Source organism: Helianthus annuus, chromosome 3, assembly GCF_002127325.2.
Source record: "Helianthus annuus cultivar XRQ/B chromosome 3, HanXRQr2.0-SUNRISE, whole genome shotgun sequence".
Taxonomy (NCBI): domain Eukaryota; kingdom Viridiplantae; phylum Streptophyta; class Magnoliopsida; order Asterales; family Asteraceae; genus Helianthus; species Helianthus annuus.
The window spans coordinates 6,825,416-6,839,559 of NC_035435.2; the positions used below are offsets into that span (position 1 = coordinate 6,825,416).

Consider the following 14,144-nt stretch of genomic DNA (forward strand, 5'->3'; position numbering starts at 1 on the left):
TGTTTCCGCCATCGGCTAGGGTGTAACATCTATGACACCTTATCTTAGTTATTGGAAATAGTTACATTAAACTTAGTCGTTTGACATTTGTCTTATTCCAATGGATGGTATGGCATGAGCCATGTTATAACTCTCTCATTGCATTCTATTTGACATCTATGGAGATTCTAATGATCTTGTTGGAGCTCGTGAAGCTCAAGCGTTTTTACTATATTCGCCACATGGACAAGTGCGGTGAAAGATTTTTCCTACTTTGGACGATCGAGGTTCATGGAGTATGGAATACATACTGTAAGGATGGAGAGGACTGTTTGGTTTCTCATCGTCAACAAATTGTTGTTCTGCCTAGACATACAGACAACACATGCAAGGGGTACTACGCATTTTGGTTGCAGATATTCATGTTATCATTGTTTCAGACATGTATAAACGATGCGATCTTGAGGTTTCCATGACCGATTGCATTCTTAATTCTTAGACGCATGGTAGACTATATCTGTCCAAATATAGGTCTAGATTCTTTTAATATTATGTATTAAAAAGAACATGGTGCCGAAAGGAATGTCTAAACCCAACGGGGTTAGTTAATCAACTCCCTACTATTAAAGCTGAACTAGAGTTCTTATGAAACATGGGTTGCCGAAATCGTACAACATGAGCTCTTTATAAAGCCGAATTGAAGCATCGTTTACGTCGTTTTAAGCACCGTTTCAAGGTAAGTTTTACATCAACCGAATCGTTTCCTCGTTCTGATCAAGTGTTTTTTGCAGTGAGAGAAAAAATACTTAAAATGTGAGACTACCAATGGCTAGCTACCTCTATAGGTGAGATTATTAAAATCCAATTTCCCTTTTAACAACAATAATAATAATAGGTTCTTTATCATATTTGATATATGAGCTCTTTATAAAGCTTGAAAAAGATAAATAAAAAGAATGCATTGCTAACCTCACACGGTTTGAATATATACAGTTTTTTTTTTTTTGTTAAAAAAGTTACTCAACAAATAGTTTTTTAACCCAAATTATTTAAAGATAAAACAAGACTCTTCAAACATATAATACTGTTTAAATCTTATGGACTAAATTAAAAGATCAGTTTATTCAATATCAGCTATATACATAACTCAATTTAAGCGTATATACTCGTGTTCTTGTAGTTGCTTAGAGGCGAGCCCTAGATCCTGTAGGAGATGACACAGGTGCACTCTGCAAAAAAAAAAAAAAAAAAAAAAAAAAAAAAAAAAAAAAAAAAAAAAACAGATTGATATGTTACACACATGAAAAGAAACTTGTTTTCATTTTCTTTTCTAAAGAAAAAAAAACTCTTTTACTGTTTTTTATGGGGAATTGGCCTATAATAATCCCAAGTAGACGTCATTGACCATTGCCAGTCTCACCTTTCACTTATTTTTCCTCCACCGGTCCTCAGTTAAAAAAACTTAACGGAGTTAAGTTTTTTACTGAATTACAAGTTGACGTTTTAGGGCTTTTGATCAGAACGAGAATACGAGTTGAATGATATAAAACTTACCTTGTAATTGTGCTCCAAACGATGAAAACGGTGCTTCAATTCGGGTGTTTAAACTTCCAATTAACAAAAATCAAGTCGTTTGAAGCGCCGTTTCGAGGTAAGTTCTACATCAATAGACTCGTATCCTCGTTATGATCAAAAGCCCTAATACGTCAGTTTGTAATTCGGAAAAAAAACTTCACTCCGTAAAGTTTTTTTAACTGAGGACCGGTGGATAAAAAGTAGGTGAAAGGTGGGACTAGCATGGGGAATATTCAAAGGTGAGACTCGCAGTGGCCAATGACGTCTAGTTGGGATTACTCCGTAAAGTTCTTTTAACCGAGGACCGGTGGATAAAAAATAGGTGAAAGGTGAGACTGGCATGGGGAATATTCAAAGGTGAGACTGGCAGGGGCCAATGACGTCTAGTTGAGATTATTACAGGCCAATTCCCTTTTTTTTATAAATAGTACATTTTCTAGAACGAATGGTGGGATCGGCTGGTCGGATGGGTTGGGTAATGGATCAAAAACAATTTGTGTTTTTGTATCAGAGACCCTTTCTATTTGCCAACTTTTATTTTTAGAAATAATTAACATGTTAAATACTTAAATTAACCCAAATCGACCCGGTCAAAAGTAAATGGCTAGAAATTGCGAACTGTAGGAAGATTAAGATTTCTCACCAGTGGTACACCATTCATCGCTCGTTCTTCCAAGATTCTTGACGGTTTATAGAAATTGCCATATTTTTCGGACCATTTTTTTAAACTTGCATAAATTTGTTTACTTCCAACCAAATCTGCCCAAAAGATGATGCCACCACTGCAGCCAAAGAAAAGAAGAAACATATTTTCAAATCATCATATTCCTTTCGTTGATCGTTTAATATATAATAAAGCACAATAACGTCATGGACTCGTGGCGGCTTAGTCTAGGTTATCAATGGGACAATTACATAATCCCGAACATGTTAAACGCGTAAGATAAAAAAAATATAGCTGAACAGAAACGGGTTTAAAGCAGGGGCGATGCTTTGAAGGGGCCGGGAGGGGCGCCCGACCCCCGAACTTTTCGGCCAGTAGTGTTATATATATAATTTTCGTATAGAAATTTTTGGGTATATGTGTTTTCGACCCCCCGGTTCTATAGAAATTTTTGGGTATATACGTTTTCGACCCCCCCTTAAAAATTTCAAGCTTCGCCACTGGTTTAAAGTTACAATGTTGGACATACCGGTATCTAGGGAAACTCATTCCAAGAACTGATGCAATATCAAGATCTGACGCTCGAACAACAATTTGTTCTTCTAGAACACGACATGCCTCATTCACTACGGGAAACAATACCATTTCTACTATTTCTTGATCGGTTATAGATACAGGCTGCAAAAAGAAAAAAAAAAATAGTTGAAACGACTTTATTTCATAGTATTCTCAACATAAAAAATGGAAATCATCTTATTTGATGGATGGATATGATTAAATGGCCGAGCTCACAAAAAAAATCAACGAACTTGATTTCGATCTGTGCTTATATTGCAATGTGTCATTTTTCATACGGGTATAAGCTGAATATTTGAATAAAACGCTTTAGGAAGTTGCATGCGTTGAAAATAGATGTTGGGTGACTTCCAACCCGTTTGACCCATTCCACTTCTAACTGGTTCATTTTGATTAACAACTAGAATTTGGACCTATGCCGCACGTTGCGGCGGCAAAGTTGCGTTTGTGACTTCGTTACACGTGTAACGAACGTGACATTACGCGTTTTTTACTTTGTTACATATGTTACGTTCGTCACATTAACGTCGTTAGACATAGATAAAAAAGACTATGTCTTGCACATTGTGGTGTAAAGTTGTAAAAGTAATTTAGATAGTGCTGTAAAGTCGTAAAAGAAATTTAGACACTAACATGGTCAGGTATAGATAAAAAAAAGTATAATAATGTGTCGCACGTTGCGGTGTAAAGTCGTAATAGTAATTTAAACATAAGGAGGTGCCAACTTATTAAGTAGAAAAGGTTGGAGGGTCAAAGTTGTCAATTACCAAAAGTTAGAAGTGAACGTGTAACTTACGGTTTATAGTGTTTCATGTCAAACGCTTGAGGGTTAATAGTGAATGTTGTCAAAAGTTTGAGGGTTAACAAATGTTGTCCAAAGTTGAGGGTTGATACGTGAATGTTGTCAAAAGTTGAGGGTTAATATATGTGAATGTGCCAAAAGTTAAGGGTTACCGTTTGAAATAGAAAACAACCCAAAAAGACCATTCAAATTTCTTTTATGATTGATTTTTTTTTTTTTAATTTTGTTTAACAAAAAACATGTTACCTGCCCTCGTGGCATAAGATTAGCGAGCTTTCTAGACTCTTCTATAATCGGTAGCACCAAGGGATCAGGTTTCGGTTTACTACCTTTTTCATAGATGTAATAACCCTTTCCATTGTTTTTACCTAAAATAACATAATCCTGTGAACAGGTGACTCGGTTTTAAATATAATAGAAATGAAAAATAAACAAATGTAATAAGCAATTTACCGTTACGTCCATTTTTAATTAGAAGGTCAACTACAGGAGAGTTGAATGTTCTGTCGGGAAAAGCCGTAGCAAATTCTTTACCTATAGCTTTAGCTACACCATATCCTGTTAGGTCTTCAAGCCTACGATTATAAGTTCAGAAATAAAAATAAATAAGTTATAAAAGCTTCTCATAGTTTGACCCAATTATCTATGAATGGGTCATGCGGGCTATGCTTGTTAAAACGAAAGACAAATAGTGTTTCGGTCAACCCAATTTATAGTCCAGAAACTTACTGGAACGGGCCCATTGGGAGCCCGAAGCTGCTGATCACTTTGTCAATTCTAAACAAGTCCACACCTAAATGAAGCAGAATGTGTGCACTCTGTTTGTACGGAAAAAACGTACGATTAACCGCAAAACCCGTACAATTTCCCACAACAACCGGAACTTTCTTTATAACTTTTCCAACTGTCATGAGATCAAGAATCGCTTGAGCGGAAGTCTTTTCGGTTCTAACGATCTCCAGAAGTGGCATCATATGCGCAGGACTGCAATTATTACAACAAAAAAAAACAAAAACAAAAACAAATACATACCGTGAGAAAAAATATGTATAAGGGACATGTTCGTTTTGATGATGCACAATGTGAATAAATGACATCAACGATGGCATTTTCGACCAGTTTACTAAGGAATGGGTCAATTCGGGTTATGTCATCTCTAACGGGTCAAATGGGTATTTTAAAGTTTCAGCTAAAAATGAAATGAGTTGAATGAATACACAGGTCAAAAGTTACGTAAAGTAATATGTATTTTCAATGCATACAATCTCCTAAACCATTTTATTAAAAAAAAAATAGTATTATATTACAATAATATGGTGTTTGTAATCATATTAAGCACACTAATTATTCATAATACATTTAAAAAAACTGGAGAAAATGGTTTCGGGCCAACCCAACCCGACCCGACCCATTTCACTGTAGGGCTGGCAATAGGTCACCTGTATAAGACACGATTAGACTTGTTTACTGAAAAGTACACTACGTGATTTTTTTACTACGTGTATTCATGTTTAATACTTGCATTATTCGAGTCGTCAGAGACCTTTTAAACACGATAAAACACGATTTGTCAGCCCTACATGTCAGTCTACATAAAAATTACGTGTTTAGAATTGTGAACACTAATATGTCATCTTAGCATACTTCCTTTCGTTTACTTCAATGACGAGTGTATACGAATATTATAATTCATAAGATACGGGTTATGCCACTTAACCTGAAGAAATGTGCGCCTACAACTCGATCTTGAGATCTTAGATTCTCTCCAACCAAATTGAGATCAATGGTAGACGTATTGGTCGCCAAAATGCAATGAGGAGGACATACTTTCTCAATCTCGCTAAAGATTTTTTGTTTTAGTTGCACGTTTTCAATAACCGCCTGTTAATGTAAGTAGCTAATCAAACAACTATGTTTCGATAAATGAATAACCTCACATAGCGTCTTTCCAAAAATAAACACTAAGGGTCTTTTCTCACAATTTCCCATGTACTCACGTCTCACGTTTTAATACCGTACAAGTTTTTTTGTTTCCATAAAGTACACGGATGGTCCCTTCGGTTTACCATATTTTTGGATTTGGTCCCTAGCTTTCCAAAAGTACACAGATGGTCCCTGTGGTTTGTACTTTGTAACGCATTTAGTCCCCAGCCAACAAATTTAAAGGTTTTATTATGTCCAAGTTAAGGACTAAATGCGTTACAGAGTGCAAATCACAGGGCCATCCATGTACTTTTGGAAAGAGCTGGGGACTAAATGCGTTACAAAGTACGAACCACAAGGACCATCTGTGTACTTTTGGAAAGCTAGGGACCAAATCCAAAGTTCTGATAAACCACCATTAAAAAATACCTCAATGACCATATCTACATCCTTGAATTCCGAGTAGTCTAAAACACCTTTAATCTTCGACAACGCTTTGTCAGCTGCTGACTGTGCCAACATTTTTCTTGCAACCAAACCTCGAACGTTTGCTACAAACAGATAGCATTGTGAAGTTTCAAACCGAACCCGCTTTAACCCATATGATGAATAAGTACCGTTAACTAAATCTATTAAAATGGAGATCTTACCTTCTATCATTTTTATCCCTTTTGTAAGATACTCAGAATTGACTTCTTTAAGAACAACGTTTATATTACTAATTATAAGGGTGGTAGCTATTCCAGAACCCATTAAACCTCCACCAATCACAGCAACTTTCTTGATGGGCCTGGGCTTGAGCCCAATATCGGTAACGTTAGGCACCTGTAGATGATAAAAACTAAGTTGAGCATGTAAATTTATTAAAAAAAAGGAGTAAAATGCCATTTTCGTCCCTGAGGTTTGGCCAGTATTGCGACTTTCGTCCAAAGGTTTGTTTTTTCGCAACCGGATCCAAAAGGTTTGAAATCTTGCCATTTTCATCCAGCTCGTTAACTCCATCCTTTTTTCTCCGTTAAGGCAGGGGTATTTCCGTCTTTTTTGCTAACTTAAAGGGCAATTCGGTCTTTTTCATTTCATGTAAAAAAGACCTAATACCCCTAAAAAAGACTGAATTACCCTTCAAGTTAACAAAAAAGACGGAAATATCACTGACTTAACGGAGAAAAATGGATGGAGTTAACGAGCCGGATGAAAATGGCAAGATTTCAAACCTTTTTGATCCAGATGCGAAAAAACAAACCTTTGGACGAAAGTCGCAAAACTGGCCAAACCTCAGGGACAAAAACGGCATTTTACTCAATAAGAAAAAAAGTATTTAAAAAAACACGGTAGATCAAGTATTATTACCTTTGAGGTTGCACGTTGTGAAAAGAACACATGGCAAAGACCTTTTGATGTGTCTGAAACAACGAGCTCATTGAAAACTTTGCCCTCCTGAAAACAAAAGATTTGTGTAAATTCATGAAAAATTATTTTCGACAAAAAGCGTTTCAAGTCTACCCAACACGACCCGCTTTGACCGTTGACACAACCCATCCAACCTACCCATTTTGACACTTCTAAAACATACCTTTAAAACACCGTGGTATCCTCCGAGCACAACGCCTTCTTGAATAACATCAAGGCATGCTTGGTGCTGTGGCATATTAAATACGGACCGTTTGACTTGTTGACGCACAACCTTAATTATCTCAAGTGCTTCTGACAAAGAGCCAATTTTGTCTGTGCGGTGAAGGGACCGCGTCCACGGTTTACGTTTTTCCGCAATGTCTAACGCCCATTGTCTAGAAACTTTTAGCAGTTCTTGAGGAGGCACAATAGCGTCAATTAGACCTAGTTTTTTCCCTTCTTCGGAGAGTATTGGTTTAGATGTCTACAAAATAAGTGATTAAATCAATAATCGGTAAGTTAAAATTGAAGACAACGGTAATCAAAATCTGTTATTAGAATCCTTAATGCATTAACAGTATAGACTTTGGCCGAAAGTCAACCCGTTTGACCTGTTTCCATATTAGCTGATTTACTTGACCCGTTTGAGATAAAGTCATAAAACACAACCATATTGACCCATTAATAACTAAATGGGTCTATATTGCCACCTCTACCGTACATAGTTAAAACAAAACCTTTATTTGTTTCAAGACAGCGCTCTAAATCATCATCATACTCAGTAAATCCCACCAATAGCAAAGCAAAGGTAGGGTCTGAGGAGGAGGGTAAGATGTAGACAGCCTTACCTCTACCCCGTAGGAATAGAGAGGCTGCTTCCAGTGAGACCCCTGGCTCGATAGTAGTTTTGCATCAAGCCTTGGACATAAGGCACATAACACTCAGCAATCGGGACAAAGACCGATTAGTGCATGTACCCTTTTGTCTTTCAGCTATCAACTCCACCACATGATGCATGATTAACCGTCCTCAGCTTTTAACGTTATTTTCACGAAATTAGTCAAATAACGTTAAAATTAGTGCACTTTAATAAGATAATATTAAATCATAATGACTATATACGAGTTTTGTCATGTTTAAACATGTTGAAAGATAGAGGAACTCACCAACATCATATCGATCGCCTTTGGCAATCCCACAAGCCTGGGAAGTCTTTGGGTACCTTAAAAAGTAAATTTAACTTTTTATCAACAAATATTCATAAAAACCACATTTATTTAATAAAAATTCAAAAAATAGTAGAGATGAGCGTGATACCGGTACCAATACCCAAAGTACCGGTACCGAAAATCGCTAAAATTGGGTACCGGTACCAGTACCGAAATTGCTCGGTACGGTGTGAGTATTTGAATATAAATATCGGTATTTTACCGGTACCGAAGAAGTCAAAAAGTGGGTACCCAATCGGTACCGAAAACAATTATGTACCGGAAACCAGTACCCAGTACAAAATGCTCATCCCTAAGGTTGTTCCTATTGGTGACCCAAACATGGGTTGGGTTGTTGAAATCATTTAAAGAAAAAACAAAATACAAGAAAAATGGGCAACCTGGTCGTTCCAGCAGGGTTGCAACCTAGGTTGGCGATTTCCTATGCCACGTGTCACAACAAGAGTGGGCATCACTATTATTTTCTTTTTCTTTTTTGTTTATTAACAATTAGTTTTAAATATAATCAGTTTTTTTCTAATAACTTATAATTTTTAAGTTTTTTTCAAAAATCTAAACAAACTGTCTTGTTTATTATATTTTTGTGAACATCCTGATATAAATTTTATTAAGAGTGAATTGCAAGTTTTGTCCTTTATCTTTAGGCCATTTTGCAAGTTTTGTCCTTTATGTTTAAATTTGACGAGTTTTGTCCTTTATGTTTGAAAATCAAGCACGTTTTACCCTTTGGGGCAAAACGTGCTTGATTTTTAAGGCCCAAAGGGTAAAACGTGCTTGATTTTTAAACATAAAGGACAAAACTCGTCAAATTTAAACATAAAGGACAAAACTTGCAAAATTGCCTAAAGATAAAGGACAAAACTTGCAATTCACTCTTTTATTAAAAACAGAGTTCGTTCAGAAAAATATATTTTTAAATATAAAATAAATATAGATTATTTGATGAATGTTAATTTTTTCATTTTTCTTATTTTATATTTAAAATAAAAAAAACTATTTGTTTCAAAATAAAAAAAAAGAGTTAATTACTGTTTTCATCCCTGTGGTTTGTTAAAAATCTCTAGAGTGAATTGCAAGTTTTGTCCTTTATCTTTAGGCCATTTTGCAAGTTTTGTCCTTTATGTTTAAATTTGACGAGTTTTGTCCTTTATGTTTAAAAATCAAGCACGTTTTACCCTTTGAGCCTTAAAAATCAAGCATGTTTTGTCCTTTATGTTTAAAAATCAAGCACGTTTTGTCCTTTATGTTTAAAAAATCAAGCACGTTTTGTCCTTAAAAATTAAGCACGTTTTGCCCCAAAGGGTAAAACGTGCTTGATTTTCAAACATAAATGACAAAACTCGTCAAATTTAAACATAAAGGACAAAACTTGCAAAATGGCCTAAAGATAAAGGACAAAACTTGCAATTCACTCAAATCTCTATTTCAGTCCATTAGTTTAAAAATTGCGATTTCAGTCCCTGTGGTTTCACTTTCGTAACCATTTCAGTCCATGTGGTTTCACTTTCGTAACCATTTCAATCCATTTATTTTGTAAGTATAGGGACTGAAATGGTTACGAGATGGACTAAAATGGTTACGAAAATGAAACCACAGGGACTGGAATCGCAATTTTTAAACTAATGGACTGAAATAGTGATTTTTGACAAACCACAGGGACGAAAACAGTAATTAACTCTAAAAAATATATATATATATATATATATATTTTAACAGTTTAAATTAAATAAAAATATATTCATAAATTATTTATTTAATAAAAGTTGGTATGGGTTAGGTTGCTAATGGGTGTGAAAGTTTATGTTGGGTTGGCTTGTGTAGGTGGAAGAGAGAGAAATTAGTATTTTATTAAAGACTGGGTTGGGTTGTGAATGTGGATAGTCTAAGTATACAGATTACGATGTTACCTCCAGCTCCTGGGATAATTCCAAGAGACAATTCCGGCAAGCCAAGTTGTGCCTTCGGTGCTGCAATGCGCGCATGGCATCCCTATTTGAAACAAACATACGAGATCCCGTTTATATATAACTTATATTTTCAATCCAAAAAAAAAAAAAAAAATAGATGCCCAAAAATTACGAACCATTGAAACTTCTAATCCAGCCCCAAGGGCAAGTCCTTCTATTGCGACAACTATAGGTTTCTTTGCATCTAAGTTTACAAAAAACAAATTTAATACATATATAAAATAAAAGCGAGCTTTGGTAACATATATTGATTACGAGTTATGTGATAAACGGGAACCTTCGATTCTATTGACCACAAGGTCAATGGATAAATCGGGTAGAAGAGATAAGTTGCCTGCCAGTCAAATGATAATGCCTAACTGTCAGCATATACATTCAAACAATAAAATGAACTACTTATTATATTAAACGGAATAATCAGAATGTGATAAACAGTGGTTATAGAACGGCCTGCAGGAGATAGCGTTTGGATGTTTGAAGTTGTAATAGTGGCAACTAATAAATATAGGCAAAAGATCAAATACAAATAATCTTAACATACTAAACATACAAATTGAAGGAAAACCCAAAAAGACAAGGTGGCATTTTTGTAATTACCACCAACTATCAAAGTTACAACCAAAAATACCTAAAAAACACAATTTTTTTTTAACATTTTTTATTAAAAAATCGCTACATTTCGTTAGCAAAAATTTTTTTTTTTTTTTTTTTTTTTTTGCTGCTACTAAAAGTAGCGATTTTTTAATAAAAAATGTTAAAAAAATAAAATAAAATAATTTGTGTGTTTTTTTTTATTTTTTTAGATTTTTTTAGGTTTTTTGGGGGGTTTAGTTTTTAGCATTTTAGCTTGGATGGAGGGGGGGGGGGGGGGGGGGGGGTTAGGTTTTTTTTAGGTTTTTGGGGGTGGGGGGGGGGGGGGAGGGGTTAGGTTTTTTTAGGTTTTTGGGGGGTGGGGGGGGGGGTTTAGGTGTTTTTTGGGGGTGGGGGAGTGGTTAGGTTTTTTTAGGTATATTTGTAGAGTAACTTTGATAGTTATTGATAATTACAAAAATGCCACCTTGTCTTTTTGAGTTTTCCTTCAATTTGTATGTTTAGTATGTTAAGATTATTTGTACAAGAACTTTACCCAATAAATATAATGACCACATATCTTCTTTATATAATTAAAATATAAATTTTGAGTATGAAGATTTATTTCTACCAACAATACTAATACTTTTTATACAGTATTTGTTAATGAACTACTTTAATAATTAATCATCTCAAACTTCAAGATTATCTATATTCATAATAATCTTGGTTTAAAAAAGCGCGAGGCGCTCCGAAGCGTTTTGGTTCCAAAAGCTTTAAGCGCGAAGCGAGAGCTTCACGTATACAAAGCGCTCAAAAGAAAAAAAATAAAAAAATATTTGTACACATCAATATGACATATTCTATTTGTTAATCAATAATAAACACAAAAACATGATTAAAAAACACACTTAACACATAAAAAAAATAATTAAAACATAAACTAAAGTCGATTATTGGAGAAAGTATAAAGAATCGATGGAGAAGAGGGAGGGAGCGGCTGAAGATGTTTACTAACGTTCTTTTTTTGGGGTAAAGAAGTAGCGGGCCTCAATTAAACCCTATTAGAGACTATTGGGCCTAAATTAAAAACCTAAATCTGACCTGATTGGGCTGAAGCGTCGCTTCAAACCAATGGCACTTCGGGCTTAAAGCACGCTTCAAAACACTTCACGTGATTTGTCGCCTCAGAGCAAAAAAAGCGACAACCCTAGCGCTTCATCGCCTCACCCTTTAAGCTCGCTTTTTTAAACCAAGATAATAATAAAAACAAGAATAGATGAAATGTATTTCAAATAGGGTGAATAAGTACTTTTAGTTTCTCCTTACATGATCAGTTTTCTCGTAGTTGCCAGTTGGTATAAAACTAATTATAATTACTTTATTCAACAATAATAAAATCCAGTAATCGTTTTGATACCACCCATCCAAACACCCCCTGATAATAGCTTGTCGTAAAGATGATAACGAATAAAGTAGTACCAGTTTGTTGTACTTTTTGGAACACATTGATGTCAAATCCACCTGAAAACTTGCCCTTCTTGCCTATATAGAAATAAGAGAAACTGATTTTAGCAGGCAGGCAAATTACATAAAACACACACACACACAAAACTCATGCGATAACAATTACATTACTGCATTCATTCTAAGAACCTTTTGATGGTAAATAAAGAAAAAGGAGTACAAATTGGGAAACAAATACTTATTTTCAAACCATGATAAGTCGATGTCACAATCTCAATCTAATTCTTTATGAGTGGGTCAATTCGGGTTATGTATAATCTCTAACACGTCAAATGGTAAATTAAAAAGTAGCTAAAATAGTATACGAAATGTACTATGATGCATAAAACCGCTTAAATCACTTTATTTAAATAATCATATTGCTATGAGAGTAATATAATTTAGTAATACTTCACTCCCCTAACATGAAACAAATGAGACATTTTATTAGATGCATAGTCAACTCAATGTGTTTGACATCTGGTCAATAAATATCAATAATTTATTAATTATAAGGGTGAGTTGCAGCAAAATAAAAAAAAATAAAAAACTTTATGCCAACATATGCCCAAGGCCTTGTAATTCCAAAATCTACAAATACTCTAAGAAGCAAAACATCAAACAGTTGGTGGTCATTAAACTTCACATCTAATCTAACAAGTAACAACAACAAAACAAACAGTCTAAATTCAGTAAAATACACTAGCTTGTCGACGAATTACCCGTCAAAACGATAGCTTTTACATCATCTCTGCTCATAGCCTCACTGATCTTCTCTTTCAGCCAAGCAATAACTACACAGAAAAACCATAAACCAAACAAAAAAGTTAACACTTTTTACAACATTTAAATCATAAAAAAAAAAAAATTAACTTTTAGAAAACCCAATTCCCAAAACCAATAAATCCCACAAGCAAAACAGATAATCAACAGTTTTCATCACAGTTTCTTGATTAAAAATTTGATTTGCCAAAAAAAAAAAAAAAAAAAAAAAAAAAAAAAACAGTTTTTACAACATTTAAGTGAGAAAAAACTAAACTTGCAGAAAACCCAATTTCCCAAACCAATAAAACTCACAAGAAAAACAATTAATCAAAAAATTGATTTACATAAAAATAAAAAAGCACTAAATTGAAAAACATAAGGGCTATAACAACAAAGGATTGTTCAATTTGTTTAGGATTTGAGTTGAATATCCAGATTTAAACGATTTTTTATTGAAAAAAAAAAAAGCTTACTTGAGACAGCAAAGGCATTAACAGGTGGATTGGAGATGGTGATAACAGCAACACCGTCAGAACCCACCTCCATTTTCACTTCAAGCTTCGCCATTTTTGGTCAATTTCTTGTGTAATTTATTAGTCAAACGAAGAAGAAGATGAAAGAATGATTTGTAACATGTGGGTATGTATTGTGGGAAGAGGACAATTTGCGGTTGTTAGCAGCTACAAGTGCGGTGGTTTAGTGTTTGGAGATATTAAACTACCTTGCACTTGTTTGCAACTCGATTTTTAGGGCATGTTTGGCTTAACTTATTGCTGATTTTTCTAAAAGTCCTTTTGGTAAAAATAAGTCAGGAAATTCTGATTTTTGCCTTCAAAAAAGGACTTTTGCCCTTAAAATGGAAAGCCAAACACTTCTTAAAAGGACTTTTACCCCTTCAAAAGTCCTTTTTTCTTCAAAATAAGGAACCCCAAACACCCACTTAGCCCCTTATTTTTATATGCATAATTTTACTCGAGGTTGGAGAACTCGTTAGTCGCTAGTCGGGCTGATGAGGTAGGGACTAGTGACTACTTGAAATTAATCGAATCAGATTTTTTATATGTAAATAAAAAAATTACTTAATTACTGGCTGACTAGCGATTAATGGACTGATTAACAAAAAATTACTCAATTACTTGCCGACTAGTGATTAATCGTCGACTAGTCGCTGCCTAGTCACGATTAGTACAACACTG

General features: G+C 34.6%; 1 protein-coding gene across 1 annotated transcript; it reads right to left on the reverse strand.

Moving 5' to 3' along the window:
- Positions 1-954: 954 nt before the first annotated feature.
- LOC110928562 (peroxisomal fatty acid beta-oxidation multifunctional protein AIM1) lies at positions 955-13,682 on the reverse strand. Its single transcript, XM_022171574.2, has 18 exons — positions 13,422-13,682; positions 12,906-12,977; positions 12,160-12,222; positions 10,385-10,441; positions 10,224-10,291; positions 10,048-10,129; positions 8,078-8,133; positions 7,093-7,395; positions 6,870-6,956; positions 6,170-6,344; positions 5,949-6,070; positions 5,314-5,477; positions 4,326-4,580; positions 4,050-4,171; positions 3,843-3,964; positions 2,748-2,896; positions 2,198-2,336; positions 955-1,208 (listed from the first exon to the last, which is right to left on the reverse strand). Exons 1-18 carry the CDS (start codon positions 13,513-13,515, stop codon positions 1,164-1,166), a joined length of 2,175 nt encoding a protein of 724 aa, XP_022027266.1. The 5' UTR covers positions 13,516-13,682; the 3' UTR covers positions 955-1,163.
- Between the last annotated feature and the right edge of the window lie 462 nt (positions 13,683-14,144).

Coding starts and splice junctions, on each gene's coding strand:
- LOC110928562 (XM_022171574.2), bottom strand. CDS start 13,515: ATGGCGAAGCTTGAAGTGAAAATGGAGGTGGGTTCTGACGGTGTTGCT. Junction 8,134..10,047: donor AATTATCCCAGGAGCTGGAG/GTAACATCGTAA, acceptor TTACTTTTTAAG/GTACCCAAAGACTTCCCAGG. Junction 6,345..6,869: donor CACAACGTGCAACCTCAAAG/GTAATAATACTT, acceptor TATCATCTACAG/GTGCCTAACGTTACCGATAT.